This window comes from Chionomys nivalis, chromosome 8 (genome assembly GCF_950005125.1).
Source record: "Chionomys nivalis chromosome 8, mChiNiv1.1, whole genome shotgun sequence".
NCBI lineage: Eukaryota > Metazoa > Chordata > Mammalia > Rodentia > Cricetidae > Chionomys > Chionomys nivalis.
The window spans coordinates 78,341,807-78,354,072 of record NC_080093.1 but is presented as its reverse complement, the minus strand read 5'-3'; the positions used below and the strand labels follow the sequence as shown (position 1 = coordinate 78,354,072).

The window sequence follows — 12,266 nt, the reverse complement described above, 5'->3', positions numbered from 1 at the left end:
TGCTGGACTTAGGTCCCCATTCAGTAACCAGAGTTTTTATATGTATTTATGTATACATACACATACAAAATATTAGTTTATATATACTCATATATTTACGTAGACGTATATACATACACATGTATTTTTTAACCTATGTGCATTGGTGTTTTGCATTGGTATGTCAGTGAGAATGTCAGATCTCCTATAACTGGAATTATAGACAGTTGCTATGTGGATGCTGGGAACTGAACCTAGGTCCCCTGGAAGAGCAGCCAGTGCTCTTAAACATCTCTCCAGTCCCCAAGAAGCCAGAGGTCTGACAACTTCTCAGAAAGGAGAGGGCAGTGCTCTAGACCTGGGTGTCAGCCAGTGAGGGACAGCAATCAGAACCAGAAGTGTATGCGGTGGAGGAGGGTCCTTTCTCATGTTTTCTTGGTCCTCCCTTCCTTCCTCTCTCCCACTCTTCCACCTCCCTCTGTTGGAGAGGCAGAACCCAGAACCTCGCTATGCAGCCAAGGATGGCCTCTAAGCTTCAGCACTACCCTGCTGTGGACTATTAGGTGAAGATGTGTTACATTTGTTTATGCTGTGGAACATTGTTTAATGATGCAAAGATGTGATGCATTCTTTTATGTTGCATTTGTTTAACTCTGAAGTTGTGTTACTTTGCCTGTGTAAAACACATGATTGTTCTAATAAAGAGCTGAATGGCTAATAGGTAGGCGGGATAAAGGATTGGCAGGGCTGGTAGAGACTAAATAGGAAGAGAAGAGAAGGGATCGTGAAAAGGAGAGGACACCAGGGACCAGGCATCCAGCCAGCAACAGAGAAAGAAGAAGGAAATACAGAATAGAGAAAGGTAAAAGTCCAGAGGCATAGAGGTAGATGGAATAATTTAAGAAAAGCTGGCTAGAAACCAGCCAAGCTAAGGCCGGGCATTCATAAGTAATAAGACTGTATTTATTTGGGAACCAGGTGGCAGACCCCCAAAGAGTGAAAAAAGCAACTACACTCCCCATTCCTCTGCTTCCAGCCGACTAGTCACAGCTGCCTTGCTTAGCTCTTCCCCTATTTTGTTTAAGTTTGGTCTCTAAAATTACATTTACCTGCTGTGTGCAGGTGGGTAAACCAGGGGGCACATGCATATGGAGGTAAGAAGACCACCACGGAGCTCAATAGAGAAGTTTGAGGAGTCCTCTCCCTCCGCCATGTGAACCCCAGAGATCAAACCCAGGTCACCAGGCTTGGCTGACGAGCATCTTTGCTCACTGAGCCACCTCACCAACTCTCCTTTGCCTTTTGAGACAAAGTTTCACGTAGCCCAGGCTAGCATCAAACTGGCTATTTTTCTGAGAATGACCTTGAACTCTTGGTCCTCCTGACTCCACCTTCTGTGCCCACCCCTCTCTATTTCTTTTTTTTTTTTTTTTTTTTTTTTTTGGTTTTTCGAGACAGGGTTTCTCTGTGGTTTTGGAGCCTGTCCTGGAACTAGCTCTTGTAGACCAGGCTGGTCTCGAACTCACAGAGATCCGCCTCCCTCTCTATTTCTTAACTAGCCCTCCTGCATTCTGCCCTTTAGGTTCCTCTGTAGGAAGAAGCTTCTGTCCCACAAGTTGTTCACAAGTAATCACAGGCTAAATATTAATTATAAATGCTTGACTAACAGCTCAGGCTTGTTACCACCTAACTCTTACATTTAAATCAATCCCTATTTCTTACTTATGCTTTGCCCGAAAATATGAGCCTAATTCCACATTGATCAAAGGTCAGAGTGGGAACTTAACTCTAGTTCCTTCAAGATTATTGTGTTTCTGCCTCAAACAAAGGTCCCACCTAGGTGTAAAGCAGTTATACTCTCTCAAGGTTATTGTCAACAGGTGTGGCTCACAGGCAGACCTTGTACTCCAGAAGTGTGTTCCTACCTCAAACAAGAATCTTACGAGCCAACTAAGGGTCCAGTTTCTTTATGGAGATAACTTTGGATTCCACCCAGGGATTGGTTTGTGGTTTGCCTACAGAATGTTACTGTCTAAGGTGTGTGTGACTTGCTTTGTTCTAGCAGCAGAATGTTTAACTGTGGATGGAGCCCACTACATCAACTGGTCTGTTCATTTCTTTGTATCATGTTAATGCAGTTTTTGTCTTACTCCTAGCTTTGGAGTAAGGGTCTCTCTCTCTCTCTCTCTCTCTTTTGTTTGTTTGTTTGTTTTTCGAGACAGGGTTTCTCTGTAGCTTTGGAGCCTATTCTGGAACTAGCTCTTATAGACTAGTCTGGCCTCAAACTCACAGAGATCTGCCTGCCTCTGCCTACCGAGTGCTGGGATTAAAGGTGCACATCACCACAGCCCAGCTCAGGATGAGGGGTATCTTAAGCAGTTGGAAATTAAACATAAGCAAATTTCAGTATTCACTGGAATTCCCTCCCGATACTATCCTATATGTTTCTCTGTTTTATTATTTTCATTCTCATCTTCATATTCTTTACTATATTCCCAAATCCCGATGCTTCTACCCTGGCAAGAGGTATTTTTGTCGAGGCTGGTCCCCGACACCACATGGCTTGGTACCTTTTCTCAGTTCAACATGCCCATCTTGCTTCTCTCCGCATCTGCTTGTGACTTCACAGACTCAGCCTTTCTCTCCCCCCCCCCCCACATTCTCAGTTGGGCTCTCCCACCTAATTTTATTCTGTTCAGCTATTGGCCAGTCAACTTCTTTATCAAACCTATCACAGAGACATATATTCACATAGTGTAAAGGAATATTCCACAGGTACCCTCTTCCTGAAGGCTCCTCCCACTTACGTTGCCACCAAAGGCTCCCAAACACTTCTCTTTATGTCCTCCTGCCTCAGCTCAGAGTCACTTCACATCTGAGCTGGCACTACTCTCCTCCCCCACCCCAAGCCTTTGTGTAATTTCTTTCCCAGCAGTTAGGTTCCCTTGGATTTTCTTCCCATCCTTCTGTCCATTGCTTACTCCCTTGACCTGGAATTCTGTGGCCTGTCTCTTGCAGGCTGGCTCTCAGGGGTCAGTCCAAGGGCTTGACTAGAGCAGGCACCATCTCCATCCTTCTACTTCTGGGAGGGAAGCCCAAGTGCACAGCCTAGCTTGACTGTGTGGTCCCAGACCCAAACAATCTTCCTTGGGAGAGAGCAGCCAGCCTGCAACAGAGTCACACCCCTGCAAAGACATTTCCCCCTTTTATCCATCCAATGTTTTCACTTCCTGAAAACACAAAGAAAGCCACCTCTAATCTGGGTCACTGTTGCTGGACAGAGCTGGGCTCCTCCAGACAGAGGGGCAAAAATAGCTCAAGAGAACCAGTCCCCATGAGAACCCTGACTGAAGTTCTGACTGAAAAAAGGCTCAAGTAATTGCCAGCCTGGTTCAGAACATTCCACCCTCTTCAGACACCTAGAAGCAGTGGGGTCATTCACCGGATGAGTGGGCTCAGCAGATAAGGGAAGACAAACACCACAGGCCAATGGCTATTTGTCTTCGTGTTTATTGTGGTATAGTAGACTTGACTCAAGTGGAAGAGCAGTTTTAAATTCGTGCAAATGCCTGACGGTGTATCTGCAGAAGCCTGGGCACAATGGACATGTCCCAAACCTTGGGCTGTTAGTCAAAGACCAAGCAAAACACCACATAGTGCAGTCAGGGCGCTGGGACAATATCCCCAAGTATTGTCCTCAGAATCTCACGTCCCAGCTACTGGGCAAGACACACACAAACAACTTCTCTTGCTCAAAGTCAGTGATGAAAACTGGCATCCTCTGTCCCCAAGGCAGAAGAAAGTTGACTTTAATCTCCCCAGGCTGTCTGGGTGTCTGGAAGGACTCCACCTGTGTTTTGACAGGTGCTCTGTTTGTTCTCGAGAGGGGAGCTGCCCGGTGACCCCTGAAAAGCTGGGGGCCCTGCCTGGCCTATTAGCATAGCTCACACACAGCCTTGATGTGCCTCACAGTTCTCCAGGGGTGATCCCATGGGGCTTCACCATCTAAACAGCAAAATAGAGAGGTCACCCTGGATTTTTGATGGAGCTAGGCGTAGTACACACCTAAAGTGCCAGCACTGGATGACAGAGACAGGAAGAAGGCAGGTGCAAGGCTAGATCGAGCTACACTCGAAGACTCTGCCCAAAATACAGGAGGAAAAGAAGGGAGAAGGCAAGATTTTCCAACAATAAGAAAACTGTGCACATGTGGACTGAGCAACCCCATCCACAGGGCCCCAAGAGCTGAGTCAGCCCAGAAGCCCATGGATGTGAGCATGCACAAATGTGACCCACTGGCAATGGAGTATTAGTCACCCATCAAAAGGACAGAAGCACTGTGTCATGTGACCATGGATGAATTCTGATGTCATGCTTAGAGAAAGCCACTAAGCACTCACAACCATGTCAGGATGGGAGAACCACAGACAGAGGTAGAAGTGGGCTGGTTGCGTGAGACTGGGGAGGGGGAAGGGATTGAGGGATGGAGGTGATGGAAATACACTGGAACCAGTCAGAGCTGGTCAGATCCTTCTCCTGAGGTGGGAGAAACTTTAAGTAGTAAAATCGATGCTATAAAGGATTAACTTGCTTAGGAAATATAAATTACACAAAGTGGAACTTAGCCGAAGGAGCACTGCCTCCAGACTGGAGCAAAGTAGTGCAGTCTCGCTAAAAACTGCAGGAAGAAAAAAAATTCATGGCATAATTGAAGTGTAGGGTTGTGGCAAAGAACACGTCCCTAAGGCCAGAGCAGGTCTGCAACCATCATGAAGGTCTGGTCTGCAGTTCAGTCCCCTGAGTTCTTACCTAGAGAAGCACAGTTCTGTCAGGTGGGCAAGGTCTGGTAACAGACTTTCAAACAGAACAACACTGGTTAAGAAATGATCCTGGCGGGGGCTGGAGAGATGGCTCAGAGGTTAAGAGCATTGCCTGTTCTTCCAAAGGTCCTGAGTTCAATTCCCAGCAACCACATCGTGGCTCACAGCCATCTGTAATGGGGTCTGGTGCCCCGCAGGCATACACACAGACAGAATATTGTATACATAAAAAAACAAATAAATATATTTAAAAAAAGAAATGATCCTGGCACCAGGATGATGGCCTTTAATCCCAGCACTTGGGAGGCAGAGGCAGGCAGATTTCTGTGAGTTCGAAGCAAGCCTGGTCTACAAGACAGGCTCCAAAGCTACAGAGAAACCTTGTCTCAGAAAAAAAAAAATCCTGGTAATATCTCTGCTATGTAACTCTCCCATTTGCCCAAGTGGCCGGACTTCAATTTCCCATCTCTGTTTAAATTGTTCAAAGTATGACCTGGGGCTGAACTAAAAGAATTAAGGATGACAGCGTATGTGGAATATATAAGCCTCAAATGTGTAAGTTAATAAAAAAGACCTCCTGCTCCAGGTTAGCTCTCTTCGGACATCAGTAAGGGCAGGGTGAGTCTATCACTAAAGAGCTTTCTCCTTATTCTTCCTGAATAGCAGAGTGGGTTCTCATTGGGGATGGGGACATACAGAGTGGGTTATCACTGGGGATGGAGGTGTGCAGAGTGAGTTCTCACGGGGGGGGGGGACATGCTTCTGCATCACTCCATGCTGAGAAACAGCAGCTGAACATGTGTGACCAAACCTCCATGAAGGAAAGAGAAAAGGAGGGACGAAAGGAGGAGAGAGAGAGGGAAAGGGGAGAGAAGATTAGGAAGAAATGACCACACAGAGGGGTGTATGGACAAAGCAGCTTGGCAAGACAAGCCTTTTTGTAGAAAGGATGCACCAAGACCCAAACTGGGTGAGCAAGCACACGGGACAGGATGTTCACCTCATTTTTACACTAACACGGGTGGTGACTGTGTCTTCCCCTACTGCCCCATTGTCTGGGGTTGGGCCAATCTTTCAGGATTGCCTAGTTTTAACAGAATCCATGCAAAGGAAATGAAGAAAAATAGAGAACACTTAAATGCTGCTAACACAGCTGGGCATGGTAGCCTATGCCTTTACTCCTAGCATCTGCAAGGCGAGAGAGGCAGATCTCTGTGAGTTCGAGGCCAGCCAGGTCTACATAGTGAGTCCCAGGCAGGCCTACGCTGCATAATAAACTATCTGAAACAAAACAAAAATGAATTAAGCCAGGTATAGGAAGAACCCCTCCCTCTCAGGGGAAGCCAGGGGCCAAAAGAGCACATGGTAGGGACAGAGCCCAGCCTGGGAGAGGCAGTCAAGGAGAGCTTCTGGGAATAAGTGACCCTGAAGGAAGAGAAGAAATGTATGTATCTTTTAAGGTAGGTCATGGTCCCCAAGGCGGAGGGACGGGGGCTAGAGCAGGACAGTACCATCAGGTGGGCGTGGGAGGAATGAGCATGGAAACGGGAACCAACAGAGAAGGTAGTGCAGACACTACCATCAGAGTGTGCCAGGCACTGATGAGCACTGAGGCCACCTTCCAGAAGCCCGGTGGCACAAGGAAGCACAGCCTTAAATAACAACAGTCAACATTTTGTAGCATTGCCACAGCCCCTGAGAGCCATGTTCCCAACATCTGGATGCTCACATCCAAACCCAGCACGCTGCACGCTGCACAAGGAGACCTGCGTGTCCGAGGAGTCACTGCAGAAACACAGTGTGAACTTCAAGAATGGACATGGGACACTTCAGCTTCCAGGCTGCTCTTCTGGAGACAGCTGCTCAGGGGAGGACACGGGTCATGTTAAGGGGAAGCATAAAGGAGGCCCAGACAGAGAGGAAGCGAGGCCCCTGCCAGCAAAGCTGGGTTACCCCACATGATCAGGACATGGTAGAAAGGACCCTCTAGCCCTAGTCAAAGGTGCAGGCAACTGCAAATCCAGGTGTCCCTGACCACAACCTTACTGTATGAATTCAGGTGGCAGAGACCTCCAGATGGCTCACTCCTGTCTGCACCCTCTAAGGCCTGGCCAGAGAAGCACTGCTTATATACAGCCCACCATTCCACTGTGGGTTCCTTTTCCAAAGAGACTCCACTTCATGCTGCTAGATTAGGAGGTCAGAAATCAGCATCTGCTTGGGACTGGTAGTATGAACCTGTATCCCAGAATGCCAGGGCAGGGCAGGGCAGGTCAGGTCGTAAGTTGAAGGCCAGCCTGGGCAGCATAGCGAGCAATGTCTCAAAATTTAAAAACAAGCAAAACCAGAGGTAGTGGTCAGGAGGTAGAGGCAGGAGTCCAAGGCCAGCCTGAATTACACAAGATAGTATCCAAAAAACAAACAAACAAAAAAAACCCAAAAAAACAAACAACAATAAAACAACAACCAAAAAACTTAACATATAAAAGAAGGCTGGGGAATGTAGTTCTGAGGGAAGGTTCTTCTCTCACGTGTGTGAGACCCTGGGACCAATCCCCAGTATTACAAATCAAGCAAAAACATGTACATACCCAAGGGGTTGGAGAAATGGTTCAACTATAGGGGCCCAACAGTTGCTTAGTGGCCCTTCCACTCTCCTGATCAGAGAAGAGAGGAATGGCAACGGTGTAGCATGTGCTGGGATAAGAGGAAGGTCAGAAGGAACCAGCCACAAGACACTTGGCGTTCACAGTGCAGGAACGGAATTCTGGAACTTCATACAAGGCCAGAAAACTCTACCAGGAGACACACCCCCGCCCCTCACTGGGGGACTCTAAGCCAGCCACACTGCAGTCTCTGACTGCTACCGGAAGGCTGAAACGAAGCTGACATCAACAATGCTGGGACCAAGCGAGAAAAAACGATCATAGTGCCTCGCCTGAATATTTTTTTTTCCCTGATTCCAAAGCATTGTCCCAGGATCAGGGTCTTTCTTCTTGATGTTGAAAACAATCCAAAGCGAAGGTCCCAACGCTGATATCTATGTCTTGCTGCATGCTAAGCTTTGCCTTGGTAGATACAATCTCACACTGAAACTCAGCCTACAGATCTCATTGCGAAGTCTGGCTCAGGGCAGAAACAAAATAAATACAAACTACTAGGAAGCCTGCCTGAGGGGCTTAGCAGCTCTATTGTATCTACTGGGCGGTGTCTTTACACATTTCTATAAAATCTTAGGACGCTGTATAAACTGACTGTATGTTTAACAGAAAAAGAAAATCTCCCTGATACCATTGACTACTGTCTCACTATAACTGAGGCTATGTGGGGGCATTTATTAATATTTCACTGTTTCTCAGCCAATCTGAGCTTTAGAGAGGGCAAGTCACTTGGTAAAATTCACACAGCAATAAAGACCAGAGACGGAATGGCTTCCAAGTGGATCTAAAGAGAATATCCAGGGGCAGGCGGCTCGAGGTCAGCCTGTAGGGCAGGCAGGTTGTCACAGTCTCTTTACAGAAGAGATACCGTGGCGAACTAGAGGCTGGCCTGGGTCCGAGGGTCATCGTATGGAAAGTGAGGACTGCCTCCCCAGCTCTGTAGACAGGGCGAGGGGAGCCTCCCCGTCCCGCAGGTCCACTGCCCACCGTTTTCCCCGCAGCGGTCCCCTTCTGGGGACCAGGGCAGCCACCCCGCCTTCCCGAGCGCACGGTCCCGCCGAGTCCTACCTGGGTGTGTGGCTCGCTGCCGGCTGGACCCGCGACCTGGGTCGCCCGCGCTGCCCTCGCTCATCTTGGCTCCGCGAGGACCCTCCAGCCGCCTGGGCCAGCCGCCCCGCCTCGTCGGGTTCCGGATGACGTCACAGAGGCGGGCGGGGCCGTTCCCACGGGCGCGGGGTGGTGACCAGATACCTCCGGGAGCCTCTCCCTCTTCTTTCTCCCCTTCTCCTTGCCCCCTCCCTTCCCCTTGCCTCCTTCCCAGTGTTCCCTCTCTTTCGCTCCCTCCCCTCCCCTTCCACTTCCCTCACTCACTCTTATTGTACTCTGAGACCTAGATTTGAACTCCTAATCTGCCTCCACCTCCCAAATGCTTGGATTACAAATACCATTGTGGTAAATTGTCATTTGGTAGCAAGGACACGGAAAGTGTGGAACGTTGCCATTTGGGTTCATCTATGTGTGTGTGTGTGTGTGTGTTTGTAGACACACGCATAATAACTAAGACAGTAATGTGCCTTGCACCAAATTTCAATGTGTTTGTAAATAGCTCTCTAGAGGGTGCAGTTAACTCTCTTGCGTGGTTACTGGGGTGGGGAGGGCAGGTGGAGGAGGATTTGCTACATATGCTTGTCTTAGAAACATTCTCATTCCACCTACACCCCATACCTATGTTCATATGCAGTTAAAACATAAAATTAAAGGTAATGAGTGGGGCCGGTGAGATGACTCAGCAGGTAAAGGTGCTTGCCGCCAAGCCTGACTGCCTGAGTTCTAACCTCGGAATCCACATGGTGGAAGACAGACCGATTCAATCCCCCTGCATGCATACAGACACAAAATAAATATGTAAATAAATGAAATTTGGATAATTGTCTTTTAAAAAATAAAGTGGGGCTTGAGAGAAGGTTCATTGGTTAAGAACACTTCCTACTCTTCCGGAGGGTTAGAGTTCAATTCCCAGCACCCACAACCACCCTGAACTCCAGCTCCCGGCGATCCGACACCCTCTCCTAACCTACACAGGCACCTGCATGCACATGGCATCTATCCACACAAACACTCATCTATGCATAAATAAAAATAGCTCTTAAAGAAGATCTTGGGATACAGAGGCAGACAGATACCTGTGAATTTGAGCCAGCCTGGTCTATATATCCAGTTTCAGAGGAAAAGAGGGGACAGGAAAGGAATGAGACTTAATGGGTGCAGTTGCTGTTCCGCCTTCTCAGGAGGCTGAGGCCAGAAGGTTGCTTGAGCGCAAGAACTCAAGGCCAGCTGGGGCAACATAGAAACTTCATCAAAATAGAGGAAAAGAGTGGGAGGGGTAGGAGGAGCAGGCAGGTGGCAACAAGGCAGAGCAAGAAGTTCTATTTTAGGAATTACTAAGAGGCTCAGACGCCAGCTGGCACTGGAAGCCTTTAGCAACGGCAGTGAAGGCAGTGAAGTTATCCAGGCAGGGTCATTATGGCTGTTTGACGGTCACCCAGCTTCCCTCCCTGTGCCCTTTGCAGCCCTGGTACATTTTCTTATGCTGTGCCTCCTTCCTCCCTTGTCACTTAGATAGTGGCCTTTGGATGTTTACACGGTTTCTGTCCTTGTAGTTTCTCTGTCTTAGTGGATGATTAATACAGGATATTAGCATTGCTTTAAAAAAAAATGCCTGGCATGGTGACTCAGGCTCAAAACCCCAGGGCTTTAGAGACAGGGACAGGACTATTATGAGTTCAAGTCCAGCCTATCTTAAAACAAATAAGAAAAGTGAGCTATACTACTGCAGCAAAGAGTGCACGGGTATAAATTACAGCCTCATCCCCAGAGCCTGAGCCATTCCTTCTCAAACAGCAATCTATCTCCTACTGTTTTTCTTCTTTTTCCAACTTCCTTCTCTTTTCATTATTTCTAGTTAATTTTAAGTTCTAATTTATGAATATGGATGTTTTGTCTTCATATATGTCTGTATACAATGTGTGTGCCTGATGCCCATGGAAGCCAGAAGAGGGTATCGGATCCCCTGGAAATGGAATTGCAGACAGATGTGAGCTTCCATGTGGGTGCTGGGAATCAAAACCAGATTCAAATTCAGTGTTCTTGGTTTCTTAGCCATCTCTCCAGCCCCTAGAGAGTTTGCTATTTTTTGTTTTTGAAGTTTCATTAACCCAGGCCAACCTGGAACTCATTACACTACCAAGGATGGCCTTGAATTTTTGCCTCCACCTCCCAAGTGCTGGGATTGCAAATGTGTGCCACCACGCCTGGCTTCACTGTCATCTCTTCCAGACAACTGCATTTGTAATAAAGAAATAGAAATTCCTGGGGCTGGAGAGATGGCTCAGTGGTTAAGAGCACTGACTGCTCTTCCAGAGGTCCTGAGTTCAATTCCCAGCAACCACATGGTGGCTCACAACCATCTGTAATGAGACCTGGTGCCCCCTTCTGGCTTGCGGGCATACATGGAAGGAATGCTGTACACATAATAAATAAATAAATATTAAAAAAAAAAAAAGAAATAGAAATTCCTGAGCTGGGTGTGGTTGTTTGAGGTCAGCTTGCATGGTGGAACCCTGTGTCAAAAATCAAAAAAGGGAGGGAGGGAGGGAGGGAGGGAGGGAGGGAGGGAGGGAGGGGGAGGGAGGGAGGGAGGGAGGGAGGGGGGAAGGAAGGAGAAAGGAAAGAAAATGAGATTTAGTCATCATTACCATTTGTGTGTGCACAGTATGTGTGTATGCAGGTGCTTATGAACAGGCATGTGGAGGGTAGAGGTCACCTCGGATTTCACACCTTGGAAGCTTTCCACCTTGTATTAGTTACATTTTTATCACTGTAATAAAATACCACAACCAAAAAATAAGTAAGCATTTGTGTAGTTATTTTTTTTTTACTCTTGGTTTTTGGGGGGACCTGCCACCCCACTCCCAAATAAATCATTACAGATTTTTATTCTTTCTTATAAATACCTGGCTTGTTTCTAGCCAGCTTTTCTTAAATTATTCCATCTATCTTTTGCTTCTGGGCTTTTCACTTTCTCATTTCTGTATAGCTTTCTTTGCTTCTTACTCCCTGTCTGGGTACCTGGCCCCTAGTATTCTCCTCTCCTTGTTCTCTTGTTTCTCCTTTTCCAAATTTCACCTTCTACTTATTCTCTCTGCCTGCCAGCCATGGCCATCCTTTCTCCTGCCTCGCTATTGACTGTTCAGTTCTTTATTAGACCATCAGGTGTTTTAGACAGGCAAAGAATCACAGCTTCACAGAGTTAGACAAATACAGTATAAACAAGGGCTTTAATGATCTTCACATCATTAAACAAATGCACCAGAGCATAAACAAATGTAACACACCTTAAAATAATATTCTACAAGTTTGTTTGGGTTTATAGTTCCAGAGGGTTAGAGTCTGTGATGGCAGGATGGAGATAGCAGGCAGGGGGCAGCTGGAACAGCTGAGAGCACACATCTGGATCTACAAGCAGGAGGCAGAGAGGGTTTATTACAAATGGCACAAGTCTTGTGAAGCCTCAAAATCTGCCCCCAGTAACACAACTCCTCCAACAAGACCACACCTCCTAATCCTTCTCAAATAGTCCACCAACTGGGGACCAAGTACTCAGCCGTAGGAGCCTAAGAGAGCCATTCTCACTGAAACCACCACACTGTGGTAAAGTCAGGGCCACCCTTATTGACTCAGCCATTTCAAAGTTTAGGGATATGTGGGGAGCTTAATGCATATGGTCAGGACCTGCTGTGTGTCCATC

The 12,266-nt window shown here is 47.3% G+C and overlaps 1 protein-coding gene across 1 annotated transcript in view; it reads right to left on the bottom strand.

The window, feature by feature from the left end:
* Positions 1–8,627, bottom strand: part of Tmc7 (transmembrane channel like 7) — a 52,994-nt gene extending 44,367 nt beyond the window's left edge. The window contains exon 1 of the mRNA XM_057779569.1: positions 8,528–8,627. Coding sequence (XP_057635552.1) covers positions 8,528–8,591 — 64 coding nt within the window. The 5' untranslated portion in view covers positions 8,592–8,627. The remainder of the gene's footprint in view (positions 1–8,527) is intronic.
* Between the last annotated feature and the right edge of the window lie 3,639 nt (positions 8,628–12,266).